A 22,132-nucleotide genomic window follows, 5' to 3' on the forward strand; every position below is an offset into this window, starting at 1 on the left:
ATTGTCTCTGTCGTCTTATAAACCAATTCATCATGCCTTTTGAATACAATTACATCCAGACAAGCGGCCTCTTCCAGGCAGAGCACATCCCCTCTTTCCTGTGCAGTTACAGTTTTCGGAAGAAGAACAGCATAGCGGGGAACAGTGAGAGGATGGAAACAAAACAAAAAAAAAAAAAAAAAGAGAGAAAAAAAGGACTGCTGGTGCACGTCCGTGACAAAGACGGAGCCAGATGAGAGCTCCTCTGCTCCCCACATGTGTACGGGAGAGTCGGGCCTCGCAGAGTGTGTGAAGACAGCTGGAAAATTTCCCTTGAGCCCGACCTAATTGAAAGCTTATCATCTTCTCTTTGTGCTTCCTGAGCGGTGGGGGGATCGGCGGGGGGCGGGGGGCGACTCCTGTGAGGAGACCTGGAGGAAATATCCGAGAAGGTTTAAGCCGGTGCAGATCTGCTGTACGCCCGCGCTGTGAAGTGGAGCTCAGGCCGTCCGGGTGGAGGCTGGTGTGAGATCTGTCCGCAGGGGATTTTGTGTGTGTGTGTGTGTGTGTGTGTGTGTGTGTGTGTGTGTGCGCCTTGTGCGTGCTCAGAAATGCTTTTGAGTGTGCAGAGTTAATTGAATACAGTGTGTATCGTGGCTGCGTGTGCGCGTCCCGAGGCTTTGTTGTTCTGCCAGCGCTGCCCCCATAGAAGGCCCGACGCAGACACAGCCGAAGCCACACAGAAAGAAAGAAAGAAAAGAAGGGAGAGGTCGAATGAGAAGAGTGGATGAAAGAGACGAGGAACGAGCGTAGATGCACGGCAGGAGAGTATAAATAGGGGGAATAAAAGAGTGACTAACATGAAGGAGGAGAAAACAAAAGCGTTTCGTAGTGAAAGCCCTTTCATGGTACATCAACAGGTGGCATTAGTTTGAGAGGGAGGCATTGTGGGTGTTGTATTTCAGGTTAACCACATGACACACGTGAAATCAGACCACCCCACAAGGTAGCATCTCTAAGCGTTTTAATCTCTCGGCTCGGGCCCCGAAACGGGCCAAACGGATGCCATCAGCGCGCCGCGGAAATTAACAACGGCATAGCTGGTAAAAAAAAAAAATACACAAACAAGAGGGCCGACATTCCAAGCGGCTGCCGCATCGTTCCAAGCGAGTGACAACTCGCCGAGGCGCGCCGACTCGGAGGCTGCCAGGCCAGTGTGGCTTTATTTGCGCTCCGGGTACCAAACAGGCCGGCAGCCGAGGCCTTTTCAGGAACCCAGAGACGCGTGAGAGACTGCCGGCGAGAGTCTGGCCAGTGGGAGAGAAGGGAGGTCAATTATTAAAGGACGAGTTGTGGGGACACAATGAATTGCCGGCGGCGCGGGGTGGAGGCAGCGGCACGGGCGTCATGTGCCGGAGGAGAAGGAAGGGCAGAATTTGCCAGATTAGAATGTGCTGGCATGAAATGCGAATGTTTTTTTGGGGGTTTTTTTGCTGCTCGTTTTGTCAGCTGATGCGATGGCGTCTGGGATTGTGGGTATGAATTATGCCCGTGCCTCCATGTTTAATGTTTTCCCTCTCAACACCCCCAGCCCATTAAACCATAAAAGATGTCGCAATCCAGACTTTTGAGCATTGAGTTTCAAAATCTGAAAACTGTTATGGTGTGCAACAGTTTTTATAGCAATGTGAATGATGTTGAAGAATGTGGCCATAAATGCAGAACCAACTCAAATGTGGGTGGGATTTATATATATATATATATATATATATATATATATATATATATATATATATATATATATATATTTAGATATTCAAGAAAAGCTGAAAGGAAAAATGATTTGTTGTCATAACTTAAAAAAAAAAGCTCAGCTGTTCAGACAAAAGTGAGACACATGTTTTTTTTAATTAAAATGATTGAAAACTACATTATCCGCAAACTTTACAAGCACTCAATATGGAAGCATAAACGATGCCGTTACATACATAGATGAGATCCTTAAATTAACATATCAGTTTCTGATGTACATGCTTTGAGCTTCAAGAGAAATGAAAGGAGCAAGACAATTTAACATGTTGGTATATGAAAAGGAAACCGATGGAGAAAAAGACGTAACATTGTGCTCTTTAATCCAACAACAATGAAACTCACTCGAACATTTTGGCGTCCTGGTCTTGCATAAAGAAAGCCAAACGTCTTTCCCATCATCCTGAAAGTATCACAGGCGGTTGTGAAGATCTTTGGTTTTTTTTCTTTTTAAGGAACCACACAAGTATTACAAAGCACCCATGTGGTTTCCCTAGCTGCATGATTTTTGCCCGTAATAAAGAAAGGTCCTCTATTGTATAAAGACTCCAGAGGAGAGAGCAGGGAAACATGCTGTTCCTCTAAAACAAAGAGACACTATTTCTGATTGTTAACAACAAAAGAGCTATAAGAGAGGGGGTGTTTACGTGACGTGTACAAAACACCTTGCATAACTTATTAAAATTAGTTTTTTCACCTGAGCTGTAAATACAAGCCTTTTTAGATCACTATTCACTTTGAAATGAAATCTTTCCCCCCTTTAGAAGTGTTTTCTAGTAGATATAAGACACCTGATAGCTGCTGCGAAGGCCTTCACACAGCTCATACCCAGGGGTTCTGCGCAGGCGGGTGAATTATTGGCAGAGCACTGAGCCGCTGGCACTGTTGATCGGTAAATTAGACCAGAAAAGAAAGAATCAGGGCCATAAAGGCTTCAAAGCGCTCCCCGACTTTACAGAACAAAGGGAACTGTGCACAACAAGGGAAGGTTTTTTTTCTTTTTCTTTTTGCATAACTGCCCTTGGTGCCGGTAAGAAGATACCACTCCAACCCCTCCTCCTCCTCCTCCTCCTCCACCTCCTCCACCTGTCCCTTCATCCTCACACTCATCCTCCTCCAGGCGTAGAAGGATCACATGTGCACAACTGCAGGGGAAAGGCCCTCTGGACAGGGGGAATGTTCACACACACCTGTAACGCAGGAATGTGTGTGTGTGTGTGTCTAATCGTGACACTGTTAATTAATTGGCAAAGGGTTTGTTTAAAAGGACACTTAAAGTGTGTTCAGCAGATCAAGTGAAGGAATATTTTTCTTAGGCAGAGTTTCAGATATTTGTAAATACATAATAAAAAAAGAGAATCAAATTCAAACATAGTGCAAAAATTAAGCAAATGGCTTATTTAGCGCGGGAAGGAAGGATTGCGGCTCTGGATAACTAACAGACGATCCGTTGGGCGTGGTTCATAAGGAATAAAAGTTTTTAGTGCATCAAAGCTACATTGGAAGACAAAATAATTACATTAAAGGTTGTTTTTTTTCATAATTTAGTAGCAATATATTACACAAATTCCAAATTTATACTTAACAACAAAATAAGGCATATGTACTGTATATATATATATATATATAAAAAAGGAAAGGTAGAGAGAAATGCTTGAGGATTTGGGGTTTATATACGGACATTTCCTCACAATTTGGCTCAAATAAATATCAAAAGTAAACCGTGTCATCCAGTTCAAAAATACCAGACTAACTTTTTTTCAGAAAAAGGGTTTGGATACGAAATGTAAGGAAAAAGTAAAAGAATAGACACAGCAGGATTGAAATATTCCTGCAAAAAAAAGGAAACCAATTAATACCCCTTTGTGTTAGTCTTTTACAATCCTCAACATATCAGCCGTTGTCCTGATGGAACTCGATGCGCCGACGACGCGGCCGAGGAAGATCCATTACTTACACTTGAGTCCCGACCAATCAAAATGCTGTTTTCATGCGCCCGTTGTGTCAAAAACATCCACTGCACGACGTAGCACCAAAGGCCAATGTGTCCTTTTTGGTTAATAAGTTAGGAAACGAAGGTCCTGCGTGAGTCGTCCTGGATTCAACCAATGAATGTTTTCACATCTGACGTTCACCTTTCCACAGAAATGAAAGCTTCAGAAGGGGCCGATTGCTACAGCGGCGCAGCCATGCTTCTCGTAGGATGTCAGCGTCTCCGACCAGGTGACAAGGATCAGTTTGATCAATGTCCAGTTCATCCGCCGTGAGCAATTGATCAGTCCGCCATTGTTTTGTTCTTTTGTCTTCTACCGAGTGGCTGTTTGCCTCGAAACAAACTGTCCTGAAATGTTACTGTTGCTTCTTTGGCCTCACCCTCGTCTCATCTATTTACAGTTTTCAGCTGAATGTCCCCTCAACTTCTATGGCTTTTACAGTCCTTTGTTTTGCTTTTTTCTTAAGAGTACATGTTTTAGCACAGTGCAGCAGTTTACTCAAAATGTAAAAAATACACAAGTCTAGAGAGAGTCGGTAAAACAGAACAGAGTTTTTAAAGTGAGTGCTGGAGAAATAAAAGACAACATGCAGCATTTCTCTCTCTGTAAATTTTTTTTGCTTCTTTTTTTAGGGGGGGGGGGGGGCTTTCAGTGTTTCATGTCTTCTTGTTCTCTTTTACTCTTCCCTCCCTCACCTGCCCGGCGCCCTCCGATAGTCTAGCCGGTCAGTCAGTAAGGCCTCCAGACGGACTCGTCCAGGCGGCCCGAGGCGCTCATGGCGGTGGGGGAGTTGCTGTGGCTGCCGTCGGCCTCCACGCCCTCGCTCTGGTTGTTCAGGCCCTGGTTCATCAGGCCGTTGGTCCCGCCGGGGCCCGTGGCCCCCGAGCAGGACAGCAGACGGGTGGGGGAGCGCTCGCCCCCGGTGTTCCCCTGCGCCACCATGGAGAACTGGTAGGACCCGGAGCCTGTGCCGTAGTACAGGTAGGGGTTGGATTGGAAGTTCTGGCTTTGGTTGTTTGAGTAGGGTGGAGGCAGGTAGGTGTGGTATCGAGAAGAGGCCGACATGCTGAGGCCGCTGATGCCGGTGCTGGAGGTGTTGGTGGAGTAGGGGAAGGCCCCCGGGTAGTGCATGCGGGGGTCTGAGAAGCGGGGGTCGGTCAGCGGCGACAGAGACGGGAAGCTGGTCCTCTGGTTGAAGAGGTCTGTGGTCCCTGCGGGCAGAAGGAGAGAAAACAAAAGGTTGGAAAGAGTCAACTGAAATGAAAACGAAACAAGGGGCTGGGAGATTTCCCAATTTCTGTTGTTTTATTTAGAACAGCAAATCTCTCCAAACCCTAAGGTTAGAGTTCCTTCCATACGTCTGTCCACGGAAACTTTGGCTCAAAGAAACGAACCATGACTTCATTTTTTTTTGCCCAACACCAGTCGTCAAGCACTGACAGCACATCATCCCACAGCCCCGTGCACAAGACTGTTATGAAGTGGCCCCCGAAGTCTGAGGCAGACGGTCACAATCGAAGACAGTTGCGCAGATGAGTTTGACGGGGAGAAAAGGAAAAAGCAAAAAAGGTACAGACACAAAGAAAGAGAGAGAGAGAGAGAGAAAGGTCTGTTTCCTCTAACGTGTATCGCAGCCCAGGACCTGTCAGAGCCGACTGCTAAGTGTACCCTCACAGGTAACACGGCGCCGTGAGCCCAGCTGTTCGGACTTCAGTTTCACTGCACACTTACTGATTTACTGCGCTTGACAAAAGAGGACAAAGACGAATGGCTCCGGGGGTTTGACTCGGCGGGTTTGCTTCTCACATTCGGTGCCGCTGCTGTCACCAACTTCCTCGATGCTACGAAGACGCTCCCAGCGCCTGCAGAGGCCCTTCCTGGCGTCACCTCATGCCTCATGTTTCTCCTTAATTCTGTTTCAACTTGCACCTAATCGCACCACATCGTAATGATCCCTCAGTGGTGTAAAAAATAGTCTCGCCTCACGAGTTAGACACGTCCTGATATATTTTTTGGAGAAGATGAGCTGGCCGACGTCCAGGCTTGAATTGCGCTTCGAACGCTTTCAAACTGGTTGTTCATGTTCCAAGTTCCTCATACCTGATGACAGCAAACACACACCTGCTGCTTGTTACCACACTTACTCACACACACACACACACACACACACTCGTACACACACACACACACCTCCGTCCATGGTCATTTGTTTTCACCGCGTGTGGCATTCATGAGTCCAATGCATCCACATGACTGCAAGTGTAAAATGTGGATTTGGATGGCAGAGAAAAGAGAGCTTGTATTTGTGAAAAGCAAGCGCTTGCACGCCATTGCCCTGAGGGGCGAGAATGCCAAACTTGCGTGCCACAGACTCATTGAAATGTCTTTTCCTCATGTCTGGAAAACTGTGTCCATTTTCAGCAAAAAGAAAAAAATAACTAACTGTTCCTTTGCAATTTCCGTGGCCCGTGCTGTACTTCTTTTTATTATTTATTCTTTCGCAGCAACACGCTTCTGCAGTTGAATTTCTTTTTCTTTTTGGGATGAGAGAGTTTGGTGGTGGGGGAACGGGGGGGAGGGGAGGGGAGGGGAGGGGGATGTTTCTTTTTCCAGAGTCTACCAGGCACCAGAGTCGGGCTCCATATCTGATTTCACGCGAGGAAAATCCAAGCCTTCAGCTGCTGTTGATTCGGGTGAAGTTGAGTCGCCCCACTAATTCCTACCGGACTCCCTCTCTTTCTCTGTCCCTTCATCTCTCCCTCTCTCTGCTAAATTTAGGCTTCGGGGTGGAGCTGGCAGGGGGGGGGGGGGGGGGGGGGGATGTGTGGCGTTGGGACTCGGACGGCTCTGGCGGGCCCGCGGCCCACCCCTTCTCATGATCTCCATTTAATTGGAGCCGGTGGAAACGCGCTGGCTAAACTGCGGTGGGGGGAATCGAGTCCTGTGTTCCGTCAGGGGAAACAGGACCGGACACTTATCACAACAACTTAATGGGCTCGTGCGGCATCAAGCCGCTGGCGCTGCGCCAGGATTAGCCTCGCCGCCACCTCAAAAAAAAACAAAAAAACCTCCCTGCGCACGGTAGCTCCCTCCGGAGGACGAGAGGCCTGAACAAACCCCTCGTTGAAACGGAAAAGCGGCGTTTTTTCTCGCCGTCTGCTTTTCCTCTTCCCTCGACCGTGTCGCATACCTCACCGCCCTCCCCCACCCAGGATAAGTACAGGCCTCGCCGTTTGCGGCTGCGGCAGCGGCGGTGTATCGTTGGCAGAGCGGCTCTTCCCATCCCGGCCTGGTAGTAGCTGCCTGTAACCTTCCGCGCCCCGAACCCCCCAACACATGATCTCCATTAGGCTCATCTGAAACGTGTTGACTAAATTGCAGGGACAGCAGAGGGCGGATGGACCCCAGAGGGCTTGCTTGGCGCAGTCTGTGATGTTCCCAGTCTGCGTAGCGGGTAGCTGGGAATCGGGTCTTTTATAGAGAACACAGTGTTCCAGCGCTCCCCCTCCGAGCCCTAAGCTCTGGAGCGCGGCGCCACGCACTTATTTGAATTCTGCAACACCGAGGGCGGAGTCCTCGCCGTCCTCCTTTCTGCCCAGATCGAGAAGTCCACTAGTCCACAGTCAAGCGTGTAACCCAGATACGACCCGAGGTTTGCCTCATTTGCCTATGGGAGAAACTGATTTTGTTTGTTAACATAAGGGCAAGTTTGAGGCGGTCATGTCTGTGCGCGGCACGAGTGTGTGTGTGTGTGCGTGTGCGCGCCTGCCCGCATGTGGTGGACCTGGCGATGGGGAGACGCAAATACAGGCGCTCACCTGTGAAATGTTTACTCAGGCTCAATGCAAACTGTGACGGCCGGCGCCCGGGGGGAATGGTGACTCAGGCAAATAAGTGGAGTGGAGGAAAACGAGAGGGAGCCCCGTCCAGTTCGGCGCAGCGGGATCGATTCCCACTCGTGCCGCCGGCAGCTCCTCCCCTACACCGCAGGGGCTCCGACATGAGCCAACTGACTGGATGCCGCAAGGGATCAGTGATTTTTTTTCCTTCTTCTTCTTGATGACAGGGGCCGTGGTGATGACAAGGCAACTCGATGCCACGGTGGAGCTGCAGCGCGGCGCCCAAATAATAGGAGACCCAAATGAACACAAATGATCTGCAGGTGTTTGTTTAGGCACCACGGCTTTGGGGCCGGAGCATCATGTCGGATGCAAATGATAATCACCTCTGTTCTGCGGCACCATGGTCAACAGCCCCGAAGCCTCATCCCTGTTCGGCACTTTTTCACGTGAGCACTGACGATTTTGCATGTCGCCGACTTGTGACACGCAGTACAAGCAAGTGCGCGGCAGGTTTGTGATTACAAAAAGAAACCTGAGATTTTCCTAATGCGTCGACAAACAAGGTGGCGTGATTAATATGTTTGTTTGTTAAGTAAATGATTTTCTATGAGAGATATGATACTTCCTTGGAAGGCCACTGACGCAATGTGTGTTTTGCTGACCCTGGACTGTGCGTACTGTTATTGTAAAGATAAAGGCATTTGAATACAAGTAGCACCATCGTTTAATACACATCCCTTGGATCTCTGTCGCGTTTTCTTCATGTCCCGATCAAATGCTTTTAGTAATTCCATCGCCACAGATCCCGTGTTTTCGCATTACATTACAAATGTCTTCAGTGACATTTAGATATGTAATTCTCACGTGTGAAAGCTCTGTTTCAGGCGTCGTGTTTTTGTTCGGAAGAAAAGAGAACAAGCTCATCGAGCTCATTCTCCCACAAATTCAAAATGAGTTTGTGCCACTTCTGCTCTCAACTTTTGTTTGTTCTCATTTTAAACGCTTACGAAATGTCTAATTTCAAAACCCTTGCTTGCAAGTCTCTTCCAAGTGCACCATTTAATAGGTATAAACTCTTTGGCAGTCCACACAGCCTCAATTATCTCCTCGGTATGTTTGTGGATCAAGGCCATCGCTTGCGAGGGACCTCCCCCCCCCCCCCCACCACCCACGCTGCGTCTGAGGTTTAATGTGTCAGCACCTAACGAGCGCCCTGCCAATCAACTCCCTCATTTGACACACGCAAAAGGAAGAGATTCGCGCACACATGCAAATTCACGTCGGATTGGCCGTCCAATCGGGGCGGCTGAGCTTCCATTGAGGAAAAAGGTAAAAAAAAAAAAGAGTGAGGAAGAAGGGCATCGCAGTGTCTCACCTGGCCATGGTCTCAGGTCCTCTTCTACCTTGCATGTCTTCAGAGCGGGGGTGTCCATTTGCTCCTGCCACAGGGCTGATGTAACACACAATATGAAGAATAGGTGAGCACTATGATCGGCTTATTGCGAATAAGTCAGTGGAATTTGTGAACTATTTTTGTTTCTCGTGTTTGTGTGTATGAGCGGGGTGAGGAAAAGCACCGCCCGCGCCATAGAAATCTGGAGCGCGATCCAAAAACACCTCGCCGTGACACACTTGTCAAAACTGTCTTGACATCTGGCGGTTTGGAGATGTGTCTCCCTGTCACAGGTCGGCCTCTGCTGACTGAGCGGCGAGGACTGGGAAGGAGGAGGGGCGTTTTTTTTCTCTCACCACAGTGAGACCCTGGCCTGGAAAAACATGCCTGATGGGTGCATGGGAGATATTTTTGGGTCTTTCAGGCGAGACTCCGGCGGGGGCCCAGCGGAGACCTGTGAAGCGCAGGACACTCGCCGGCCTGTCCAAAGGAGGGCAGCGGACCCCGCTGGCCCGACGCGTGGGACCCTGCTTCACACTCCCCGGGCCACACCGCAGGAGGGCCGAGCACAAACGGGGGGCTGTTTGCTCTCGGGTCTGAGACGGCGCAGTTGTTGCACGGCGCTCTCTGCACTCGGGCCGTCTGGGTCTACGAGCCTCTGAACGATGTTACATATTGTCACACACACACACACACACTCTCTCCCTCAACTGCACATGAACGTTTGAAGCAGAAAAGCGTGTTGCAGGAGCAGTTTTTGACCGGTGGCGCTCAGCCACGCGGTATCGCTACGGATGCAAACCCTTTGCCGTTGAGGTACCGCAACGTAGTAAACTCCTAACCTCCTGTAGAGGCAAATACGCGGGGTGCAGGGGGCTGTTCACCTATGGCCGCACTGGGCTCGCCATGTGTGAGATCTGTGCTTCCCCCCGGAGCTCCTCCACTTCCTCTGCAAAGACCCAAATCAGCACTCAGTCACCAAGAGGTCCCCCACAATGGCAAATTCTTACACATAAATGGCCTCATTCAGAACTGCTTCCAAGCAGCTGGTGCGATTCGCTCAAGAAAATAAACATTTCCTTCAAATATTTTGATTGGCCGGCAGACAACGTCAATACCAGAGGCACAGATTACCCCTGTTAATAGGAGCGCCCCCCCCCCCCCCCCGGGGGGTGGAGCCGGGAAAGTGGGGAGGTGCAGGGGGCAGAAGTGGCGACTGCGTCACTAATAAGCAGCTTTTGGGTTGGTGCCAGCCAGTTTTCTTTTTTTTGGGGGGGGGGGGGGGGGGGGTGGACACAAATAAACACATGCACCGCTTTTTGAACTGCACGTGTAGATAAGAAAAGGGGCCGTCCGAGAGGACGTTTTGAGCCAAAATGGCGTCCATCCTCGTGACTCCGGATCCAGCAACGCCTCTGCGACATGCAAAGCGCCTGCCGTAATGAAGCGTGTCATTGAGACACAGTGAATGCCGGCCCTTGTGCCGGCTTCCGGTTTCTTTCGCTTATAGGCCTTCGGGCGTCGCAACGGGGAGAGAATGTGAGCGAGCAGGCAGGACAGAAAGAAAGACGGCAGCGAGGGAAGGAGGGGAGAAAAGGGAGCGTGTTAGAGAGGGGAGGAACACGGCCTTGGCTCAGCTATGCGGGACATTTGATATGTCTTTTGAGCCCTCACTTAAAACGTGAGCAAAAACAAACACATGGGGCTGAAAAATCCTATGTTCTCTTTGAGAGCTCGCCGTCCTCCCGCCCCTCCCGTCTCCCCAGACTCAATAGAGACTGTTCATGGCACACATGCAGTTTCTGTAATTGCTGAAATGTAAAACTCAGCCAGACTCTGATGTGAAATTATAACTTACACAAACAGTCGAGTCTGGTAAAAAACAACTTGCTCTCACTTCTCTTTTTCTTTCTTTCTTTTTTCTTTTTTCACCGAGGAGGCGGCTTCAAAAGATTTTCTTTCTATTTTTTCTATTTTTTTTTTTTTTTGAAGAACAAAAACATTTTCAGTTTGAATTATTCATCTCGGGGGTCACAAAAAGAGAGTAACCACAAGTGAAATTTTCAGGCACCATAACAAATAAACTGCGTGGCAGTCATTGACATATTATGTAAATAGTGGAGTGCAGAAGTGAAACACCGTGTCTAAAGTACCGGTCCAGATTCCTGCTCCCCTTTGGTTGTATTGGCCCCCGAGGGCCAGCTTCCTGCTCGGGTTTGGCAGAAACCGGCATGAAACCCAACTGGCGTGACGGCTCTACTCTAAAGTCCACACCGCGGCTACCTGACGGTGCTAATTTCCTGTCTCGCGCTTGCTTCTAATTGGCTGATCATGTCATCCTGGATGTGTGAATTAGTGTGAGCCTCTTGGCCGCCGCGGTAGCAGAGTGCCGCCTCGAACCTTGGGCGGGGGGGGGCTGGCTTGTTTACGTGGTGTAAACAGTGTGGTCAGTGTGGACGAGGGAGGAGGGGCACGGCCGCGTCGGGCTGGTCCTCCATCAAACGGGACTTTCTCGCGTTAAGTCCGGTCCAGAGGCCCGAAGACGCCGGACAGCGGCGAGAAGAGGAGGCCAGAGGTAACATTTTGGAGCAGTGTGGTTAAACAGAAATTGTTTTGCTTCTTTTGAAATTGGACTTTTTGGATCCCTTGTTCAAACAGACGGGCGCGCACACGCACACACTTTTGGACCCTCATCAAAGCGCCGAGCACCGTGACTCGATGGCGGAACGTTATGCTCGTATCGGATACTCATCTTCAGAGTGAGAAACACAGGTGTCGGAACAAATAGCCTGTTAAATGACACCAGCCCAAAAGTGCAAAGACCCCTTTTCTTTTTTCTTTCCCTTTGCATGATTAAATTGATACTTTATGAGCCCCCCCGCGCTGCCCCCCCCTCCCACTTCTCACCATTAAAACATATTTAAGTTTAAAGGCGCTGCTTTCGTCTGGGCGGTCCTTCAGAGGCTCTGCCAGGGGCTTGTTGAGTTTCGCCTTACGAGGTAAAACTGGAACCGTCTCCACTTTGAAGAAAATCTCAATTTCTGTCATGATTTGTCTGGAGCGTGGAAACGCCTGCGTGCCACCAACGCAGTGTCACAGTTAGAAATATCTCTGTACGAGAACCAGGAGAGAGAAGAAGAAGAAGAAGAAGAAGAAGAAGAAAAAAAAGAAACCTGCCACCCACATAGCATACACATGTACCTCACTTGAGGTTTTGAAAACCAGAATAACAATTTAGTACTTGATTGTCAGAGTGTCAGATTTGCTTTACTGCACTGGTTGAACCACTCACCCCCCCACACACACACACACACAGGCGTTCCCTCCGCCCCGCGCTGAGAATCATTCCACATGTCTAGCAGGCTTACCTGTGGCCACACGAGAACAAAAACAAGCAGCGAATGCAGCGTCTGCCGGCGCGCAGGATTCCTGTCACTGCACGCTCTGTAATGAGCTCTTAATTACCCTGTCTGGGCCGCCAGCGCACAACTTGCAACACTGGCACACAATTGAGTGTGTGTATTTTCAAATGTGCCCGTGGTGCAATTCGAGATTTTCAGAATCCGGGGGCGGGGGGGGGCGCAATCGGGCGGAGAGCGATCCGCTGCCCGGACGACGGTGTGAAGCAAGGAGGCGACACTGTATTCTTTTTTGTTGTTGTTTTCTTTAAGGGGGAGAAACCCCCCCCCCCCCCCCCCCCCTCCTCCACCCCCCGCCCGGATAATGGAAAACATCTTTTGTAACAGCGAGGCGGGAATCCGTGTAATTATAACGTGTTGACGGGCGATCTATCACCCAGCAATCCCCAAACAAACAGGCCCCTGGATTTAAAGTATCTGCAAAATACAACAGCGTCTGGCGGGGCGGCCAAAAGCGGAGACGTGTGTGCTGTTGATGTGTAAACACCTCTCCGCGTCTCCCCATGGGATTGATTGCAACAAGTCTATTTATGCACGAGCTTCGCTTGTGATACCGCGCCGCCGCTTCCTGCGAGGGGTCGGGGGGGGGCGCGCCAGCGCTCGCCGCCATTCGTGCCCGTGCGTTTTCCACCAGGAGAAGCCCCCCCCCCTCCCCCCTCAACTCTTGATATTTCATTATTTTACCCCTCATGGCCTGCGGTGTTGCCGCCATGACGGTAATAGCTCAGATTAAAGGCGTGTGGTTTTCGCAGCCCTTCCCCTCTCGTCTGTCTCACACACTTCTCGTAGACGGCCTCCAGCCACTCGAGGCCTTTTTCTGCCTGTGACAGCTCCGATGTTGTGTTCGGTGCGTGTGTGTTCGTGGCAACGCTGCAGCCTTTTTGAAGCCCCCGCGTGTCTCTCGGATTCTCGCCTTAATCTTGCTGAGAGCGGAGCCTCTCCTCGTCTGCACCTCCACGCGTTAACCCTCAGAACCCTAAAGCCCATGGCCTGTAGCTGCAGGGGGGGGGGTGCCCTTTTATTGGCAGACGAGCTAAGGAGCTCGCGCCAAACTCAAACCGATCAGAAAGTGCTCATCACAGGGGCCGTATTGTGTTGAAGCGCCGGCTTGTTTATTTTCGGCGCAGTTTTTTTTTTTAAAAGGGCTGAAATGTTCTCTCTCTCGGTACAGGCAGCGCGAGGGAACAAAATCAACACCAATGGGTCTTGTGTTGTCGGCTGTCGGCGGTGAGACGGGCCCTTGGCGGTGATTCGGCACGGCCCGAGCCGAGCGCAAGGCCAAACAGAGGTGGATACACGCCGATAGAAGTCAACCCACACACGGCGGCATGCTGATACAAAGGTAATGACAGTCATTAGCTAGCATGAGAACTAGAGAGTGGGTGGGAGAGGTCGGCACACTGTGTGTGTACGTGTGCGTCAAGGTGTGTGTGTGTGTTTAGTCTGCATGCTGTTAAATAGCCTCTGACACATGACGGAGAGTGAACACTCATCCTCACTCCAAGCATCACCCACGCAGCTGTCCACACACACACACACACACACACACACACACACACGCATGAAACAACCCCCTCCCCTTCATCGCACCACCTCAGTCTGGGTCTCAGCCCCCTCGCCCCCCACCCCGTCTCTCTCCCCCGACCAGTCTGAGAGTGACGCGATTGCCAAGGTAGCGGGCGGCTGTCAGATTCCTGAGGCTGTAGCGCGGCGTGCGGAGGCCAGCCTCAGCATCCCGGGCCAAGCGGGGTTGGCAGCAGCGCCCGCCGTGCCACCTGGCCATGGGCTCAACCCTGCGCCATGTGGGGCCGCCGGACCCACCAGCGCAGGGGCACCCGGGGACAAAAACCGACACCGGCTTCCCCTCGGGCGGAAACGCACCCGCAGCGCTGCCTGTTTGAACGCCACACTGTAACGTGGGTTCACTTACCCTCCGGCCAAATAAAATAAAAACCAGTTTGTTTCATTGAAGGATGGATTTACTAGAGGGGATGTTGGTTGTGGTTGTAGGTATCAGTGGTCCTCACCTTGTGTGGTGCTTAGGTGGGTTTGGTGGATGGGGCGGGGGTTATTGTTCACCGGGCCTATCCGCATAGACCGCTGGTAGCGCTCGATCTCTGACAGCCTGTCCGAGAACTGCATCTTCTGGGGGTCTTCTATCTTCACTCTGTGCCCTGAAACAGCGACATGAGGAGGACGGGTAAGAAATAAAATCAAGGAGCGGCCAGTTTACCAACGACACAACCGGGAACATGGCGCAGGGCGGCACTTTATATTTCCAGAGTTTTACAAAAATAGCAAAGACAATAACAAGAGTCCCATTGAAAAACCTTTCCCTCCTCCAAGTGCTGAACAAAACAAGCTGGTCCTCAGTGGTCTGAACGGTAATTAGTGTAAAATCCACTTGGACCGTGAAGTTCCGTCCATATCCTCCCTAACACACGCGGGACGACATTATTTAAGGGAGGGCGGGAGACGCCGTCACCGTGTTTTCAGCTTGCAAACACAAAAATATTATTAGAATGTTAACAGACCTTGACATACATCGACTAGACACCAAGTGTTACCCAAACTGCACCTGCTACCGCGTCATCCGCGGATAACGACAGCGTACGCGGTCGAAAAAAGAAGTGCTTGAGAAACGCTGTTTTCCCTGAATCTGAACTGAATATGAAACAATATTCTCCCAATTATGACATTAGGCACCGCTGTGAACTGCTGAAGCTAAGTGATCTTTATCTTGCCGTCTTACTTTTAAAAAAGAAAGTAAATCTGTCCAAAATATCCACCAGTCTCACTCACCCACACACACACACCCACACACATTCAGTAGTGACTGACACAGCACTTAGTCAGAAGGAACCACCCAGACGAGGCTACCAGACCATATAGTCATCAGTGTTGAACATAGAGGATAAAGAAAGAGACTGTGTGTGTGTGTGTGTGTGTGTGTGTGTGTGTGTGTGTGTGTGTGCAGGATGTGAGAATAAGTGAGGCATAGCTGCTACATCTCTTTCTTATCCAGACCACGGAGAACTAACCAACACACTTAGTGCCCTTATCACTTTGATGTCCCGTTCAGGGAGAAAAGAAAAAAAAAAACCTTTCTGTACATGCCTTTTATGTAGACACACACATGTGGAAATACACACACACACACACACGCATGTACATGTGAGCACACGTTAAATGTCAGACGTGAGCCTCTAATGGGAGGAAGAGATTTTAATGTAACTATCAATGCACCAAAACGGAGTGTGAAACGGCATGTATACATTCTGTGGTTTTCTCCCTGGTATCTCTACAGAGTAGCCTAATGTGAAGTAATGGCTGGATTTGAATATTTTATCACTATATAAAGGGGGCAAAGCAGACGGCCAATATGGATTTTGCCCGTCCTTTCTCTCCACTGACCCATGGGCAATATATCTTCCCTCGGAGGCTGACCCATGGGTAAAGTTTCCCCTCGATTACCGCTCTGTCCATTTGTTGGTGCCCACCACCTCCCCTCCGTCCTCTCTTTACGAACTGTATAGAAAGTGTCTGGCATCGACGGCCCCCGACACACACACACACACACACACGCACGCCGTACAGATGCACAAACGGGGCCGCGGCCGCGCTTTATTACTGAACAAGAAGACGCCTTCTGTCCGAAGCCAAAGTGCTGCACAGAACGCAGCACATTCTTTATTCACACCTAAGATCAACACATCTGTTGCGTTTGCGCGTGTGTGTCTGTGTGCGCCCGTGTGTGCATGGATTGCGCTCTGTGCCGTTACTCAGAAACATGGGTGGACGCGCGCCGACACAAACTCTGTAATATCTTTTTTATTCGCACTCACATGCGGCCAGCCGGCCTTCTCTTTAAACACTGATGGAAGGAATGAAGGCCTGCGTCCTTCTCACTCAGTCACACACACACACACACACAGACACACACATACATAGACACTGTGGCTACTGTCTGCTGCAGGCCAGGGTAGGGGCGGCCAGGGGAAGCAGCCCTCCAAATATAGCCCCTATATGTGTCCTTGTGTAGTTATTAAGAGATTTACACCACCTCAAAGGGCTGAGGTCGGGGAAACGATACATCCCGCCGCTTTATGGTCGGAAAAAATAGGAAGACCGACTGAAGGGGAAAAAAAACCCTTAAAGAAAACGATAATTGCTCAGTATTTCTGCGGCCGGTGGCGGCCTAAGATGAGTTGGCCGGCTCTTTGGGGTTGAAAGTGATCATTGAGCCGCCCACAGACGCACACTCGAGTTTATAGCCGTGGACCCCGCGGCCGAATCCCAGTTGGCAGGGACGCGCCGTTTTGGAGCTTCCAGTGGAGGCTTTCGTGGGCTGTGAGGGGCCTGATCTTTTTTTCCTCTTTGTGGAGGAGCGGAGGCCTGGCGCTCATTAACCCCCGGGGGCCCGCGGTCGATGTTGACACCGCTAATCGACTGGGGAGAGGACCCAAAACTTTCTTTTCCTCTGCATCTCCGTTCCTCCCCTCCGCCTTTTGTCTCTCTCGGACAAAGCTCACTCACATCCACCTCCCCTCCGCTTTATGGCGCCGCGTAACTGCTAGAGAGATTGTGATGAGGCTCCATATTTCCCCGACTATGCGCATCCCATGATCGGCCAGTTTGGATTAGATTTACTTCAAAGGCTTGCTGTGAGTTTACTATCGAAGGAAAGAAGAAACTATTTATTTTGTTCTATTTATTTATCATTTTGGTTATGAAAATGACTGTTTAGTCTGCATTCCGTCTGGATTCCAGGCATTCCTGAAGTACACCTGTACTATTCAGAGAAACTTTAAAAAAATCCAATTAATCAAGGCGCTAGACCGGTGTCTTCCGGTTAAAGGTTGCGCTAACGCGCTCCGTTTGGCCAGTTGACCCCGTCTGCAGCCACAGTGCGTCCGCTCCGACCGCCAACATTTGACTTCTACCCTGCAGGTCCGGGGGGCCAGAGGGGGGGCCAGCGCCCCACGCCGGCCCCATTTCAGAGGGGTTTCTGTGGTCGGATGAATATTTAATGTGTCAGGGTGCACTTAGAAGAGAATGCCCTTGTTTTTCTCTCTATGATATCATAACCACAAGATAGAGCTGGGAGACGGAGGGGTTTGGGAGGCGGGAGGGGGGGCAATGCACACATGAGGCCTAAACGGCAGCGCTCATTAACCCGAAATGGATGCTAAAGGTTGTAGATTTACTAGCCTCCCCTCAGAGTAGTCGCATCATCTGAAAGCATTATGAAGGTCTACGTAGAACAAATAAAAACGCTTGATATAAAATGTCTGGTATTAACGATGGAGTCAAACGCCATGGCTGTGTTTTCGAAGAAGTGGGTGCGCCGTTCTCAGCCCTGCTTTGTTTTCTGTGCGTGTGTCTTTGAAAAAAAAAAAAAGAAAAAAGAAAAAGTATTATTTCCTGAGCGTTGTATCTCTGCTGCAGAACAACTCGAGCGCTATCTGCGCTTTGAGTCGCACGCACGTAGATCCAAGTGCAGTCGACGCGCGCGGCGTGAAGCTATTTTTTTTTTTCCCCGAGAGGCGACCACGTGCAGCGACACCGCGCCGAGCCTTCCCCTCCACAAAGCCCGTATCATCTCCACACAGAGGCCGTGTTTGCTCAGTGAGGTGACAGCCGGGCCTTTAACGCCGACGCCACAGCTGAGTGATCACCCAACGCGACCTGCTTCCTTTCCTTCACCCCCCCGACTACTTTTTTTTTTTTCTCCTCTCTTTCTCTGTCTGCATTGAAAGAAAGAAACATATGTTCCCGTCCGAAGGGAGACACATTAAACACAAGCTCTTTTTAGTAAACGGCTGGGCGCTTTTTCAGGGGCAAAGTGAAACTCTATCCGGACGGCAAAGGGCAAGACGTGCTTTGGCCCCGGCCCAAGTCTGCACTGAATATATTTGAAGTGTAAATATTTGTATTCACGTATAAATGGACTTGATAGGCCCCTGATAACAGACTAGAATTGATTGCGAGTGCATGTGTCTCACTTAATGCTGAAAACTATGTCTGGACTGTAAAGTATGCAACAGGATTACACACAAAAAGTGTCTGTTCAGTGAAGAACTTTGCCACGAAGGTTTAAAAAATGTTAAAATAGCGTTGTGTCGCTGAGTCAAATGAATAGTGCCACGACTTAAAATGCGCCTTTGCTGGTTTTTCCGTGTTAAACGTAGTGTTGAAAAGGCGTGAAGCACAAGAGCCGCCTGCTTATCTGACTCCTGAATCCTTGCAGTGCGACGGTTGAACGCGAGCTGCAGCGAGGCCTGCTTGCCTGCGAGCAGACTTCCGTTTGCCCTCAACAGACACTGGGGACGTTTCAACATCTGTTGAGCAAAGGCTCGTACACCTGCCGTCCTCTTCCTCCCAGCGAGCAGACCCGAACCCCCACCCACGGCACCCCCCCCAACGTTATGGTTCCCACCCTCTTCCGCCGCTCTGTCTCTTACTTCCCATATCAACCCGTTATTGGCGGCGTAGCGCAGCTCGAAAACGTTTTTTTTTGGCACCGTGTCTCCCCAAGGCCACCAATCACACTTTTGGGTATTTACGGCGGGACAAATCAAAGTTCTTGCTTTGAGGCTGACCCTGAAGGATGTGGGTTTCACCCTCGGCTGGTGATTGTGGCTGTCTCGTCTCAGCCTAAATGAGTCGATGCTAGCCACACGCAGACATTACACTGCTTTCCACTCATTTACATAACACACTGGTAACACTTTGACAATGAATGCATCGTGCTTTAACGGCTGTACCATTAGCACCGATTGAATGCACGGGCTGTTTATTTCACACGTAGACCGTGAGTTGAGGGGCGTCATCAACATGGCAACGCCAGCTGCACTGCCGGGGTGGGGAGGTTGTGGAAAAATTATTTTGGCCTGAGCAAGAGTTTTTTTTATCTTTTTTTTTTTATCAGTGTCACCCTTCCTGACCACAGCTGGATGATTGTCTCGTCCCCCGTGCAGATGTGTCGGCCTCTCTCTGGGGACATCAGAAGTGTAAAAATCCCCCACGCAGGTCTGAAAACAAGCTGCTCACGGCGGAAGTTGCTTCATGAGACTGTTTGAGCAAAGAGCGCAGCCTTCCTTTTCTGATAAGGGATTAAAGCGTGTGTGTGTGTCTGTGAAACAGAAGCACTGCCACACAAGGACAACCCCACAACAAGACAGGTTGAGGCAAGCGAAGAGGATGAAGGGGTGCCAAAATAAGGCCATCCTGCGCCCGGATTCTCCCACAACACAGCAAAGGCCCGTAGCACATTGAGAGCAATCATCCCTCTTTTGTCCCTCCATTTTACCAAGCGTGCGCGTGTGCGTGCGTGCATGCATGCGTGTGTGTCGGTCTGTCTGTGTTACTCTTCTTCTACTCGGGAGTTGGTATGGTTGTCTTTTGGCTGCTTGCCTGCATTACATTCCCCCAGTGCTGCTACTTTTCCTTCCTGGTCGAGCACAGAAGGCCCGTTTGCCTCCGGTGAATAAGCCGCTCTCAATGTAAAGAAAGAAAAGTCGTATCTCCAATAGCGGCTGAGTTGTTGTGCGTTTGCAGCCTGTGTACGTGATTGCTCGTGTACGTGGTAGTCAGGTCGTTCTAAGCGGCGAGGTGCCGGAGGGAGGCGGGGGACGGGGGAGGCGGGGGGGGGGGGGCTGTGAAATGTGGGGGCCTTCGCGAGGTGGTGGGAAAGGAAAGCAAGCTGCCGTTGTTGTCACATACATCAATGCATCGCCAGCAGATGTGACAAACGGCTTCGCATTCACACCTCTGTGCATGCTGCAGGCAGGTGTTGGTCCCAAGTTACGAAGAATTAGAATTGATATTTCAGGTGGGTCAAAGTAAACATGCAAAATGAGAAATGTGTGAAATCCTGCAGCGTGTGAGCATGCACGCACTTGGCTTTCGCTACTGTTTTCTACGGTTATCGCCCCATTACTGGGTGCCAACGGTTGACCTCTTGGATACTTGTGATGTTTCCGAGGCTTCGCTCTGTGTTTGCCTACAACCTCCTCGGCTCATGGGAGCAAAAGAAAGATCTAGCTACACCTATTATTTTCTCCCTGTTCCTAACCATTAAGGACTGAAGAAATAAATATCCAAAACCGCGGGGCGGTGATTCACGGCGTCTTTTCCAGTAACCAGCAGGTGCCTTCTTCACACACGAACCTCCTCCGCCGCTCGACCCCACCGCCCCCGACACAGAAACCGGTTTCTTGTCATAATGCAGCGGGGGGGGGAGAACATTTAACTCGCTTCGTGGGCCATTTATTTTTCTAAATGCAAAAACGGAACTTTTATTGAATTACGCCTGAAAGGTCGTAATGGCTCCCTCCCGCATGGGTCAGTGTAAATAAGGAAGGGTGAGCACACACAGAGTGGGCATTTTACTTCCCTTCATAGGTGGGTAAACAGGAAAGACGTTTGCCGTTAAGTTGGGGGGTGGGTGGGTGGTGGGTGGAGCGACGCAGAGGGAGCAGCGGCGTGTACCGAGCTTCGCCAGCGGTTCTGAGAAAACTCCTTTTACTTGCATCATCACGGTGAATTAGCAGCACTGTCTGGGCCTCTGTAAATAATTCGGTAGTTCCTCGTACGCGCTGCTGTTCTACGTGGCGTCAGCAAACACAGGGCGGAAATTTTTGTCCAAGCTGAAAAAAAAAAGAGAGAAAGGGCATCTGGCCCCGGGGGCCCTTATTTGTCTCCGACAGTCATCGACTGCCCCGAGGAGGGGACATCAAATCGTCGGACAATGATGTTCTTTTTTCTCGCTTTTAGCCGACAACTTGTGCATTGACGCAGCAGCAACATGCTGCAGAGCAAACAGAAGCCGGAGGAGAGGAGAAAAGTGCCAGTAACAGACTAATGGGTGTTTTCGCTTTGTTTACATCTCAGTTTAGGTTTGGTATTTCGATCAATTAGCTCTGCTTTAACAGGAAAGCCATTGTACAAAAGGCTAACTAGGATTACCAACAGCTGTGTGTGTGTGCGTGTGTGTGTGTCCCTCAAAGGGAGTCGGCCCTCAGACCTTCTTGGTGTGGTTAAGGTGGCGACAGTGGTCAAAGAGCTCAGATCTCTGCCCCCCTCCTCCTCCTTGTTTACCCTCCCGCAATTAGATTTGATTATACTGTAGATTCTTTCATGTCCGTTGAATCACGCTTTAATGACTCACACAGGAAGAGACGCGGCGATGTCTCGCCAAACAATTAACGGCGGAGCGCAGCGGCGGGTCGCCCCTAATGTGCGGGCAGCATGCGCCGGAGGAAGCTGCCCTCATCCATCGCTTTTCTCCTAAATTGTGAATCAGTTGCTCATGAGTTTTGGTTGCTGAGCTTAATCGCAATTCGTGTGTGTGACTGGTCATGCGCGCGTGTGTGTGTGTGTGTGTGTGTGTGTGTGTGTGTGTGTGTGTTTGTGTGTCACTATGTCTCCAGGTTATACATCTGGGAGTTACGGCGAGCCGTTAGCTGTGAGGAAAGCACCCGGGATCAGAAGCGCCCCCCCCCCCCCCCCCCCCCCCAACCACCCCCACCCTGGCAATGCTACACCTGTAGGCCTTTCTTTGAAAGACACCCATCTCCATTTTCAAACATCAAAGTTGCCTTTTGAGAGAGCAATTCGCACAGAGGGCGAGCCTTTCATGTGATTTGTGGAGCGCGGGCGTGGCCCCTGGTGGGGCGGGGGGGAGGGGGGGCG

The 22,132-nt window shown here is 50.4% G+C and overlaps 1 protein-coding gene across 3 annotated transcripts in view; it reads right to left on the reverse strand.

Moving 5' to 3' along the window:
- Positions 1-1,870: 1,870 nt before the first annotated feature.
- Positions 1,871-22,132, reverse strand: part of runx3 (RUNX family transcription factor 3) — a 44,714-nt gene continuing 24,452 nt past the window's right edge. Inside the window, exons 6-8 of one of the 3 annotated variants that reach the window (XM_040199744.2) lie at positions 14,464-14,610; positions 9,000-9,074; positions 1,871-4,993 (exon numbers count right to left, since the gene is read on the reverse strand). In XM_040199744.2, the coding sequence (XP_040055678.1) occupies positions 4,512-4,993; positions 9,000-9,074; positions 14,464-14,610 (704 nt within the window). In that variant the 3' untranslated portion in view covers positions 1,871-4,511. The remainder of the gene's footprint in view (positions 4,994-8,999; positions 9,075-14,463; positions 14,611-22,132) is intronic. The other 2 variants (XM_040199743.2, XM_040199742.2) reach the window with 2 other exon arrangements.

This window comes from Gasterosteus aculeatus, chromosome 15 (genome assembly GCF_964276395.1).
Source record: "Gasterosteus aculeatus chromosome 15, fGasAcu3.hap1.1, whole genome shotgun sequence".
NCBI classification, from domain to species: domain Eukaryota; kingdom Metazoa; phylum Chordata; class Actinopteri; order Perciformes; family Gasterosteidae; genus Gasterosteus; species Gasterosteus aculeatus.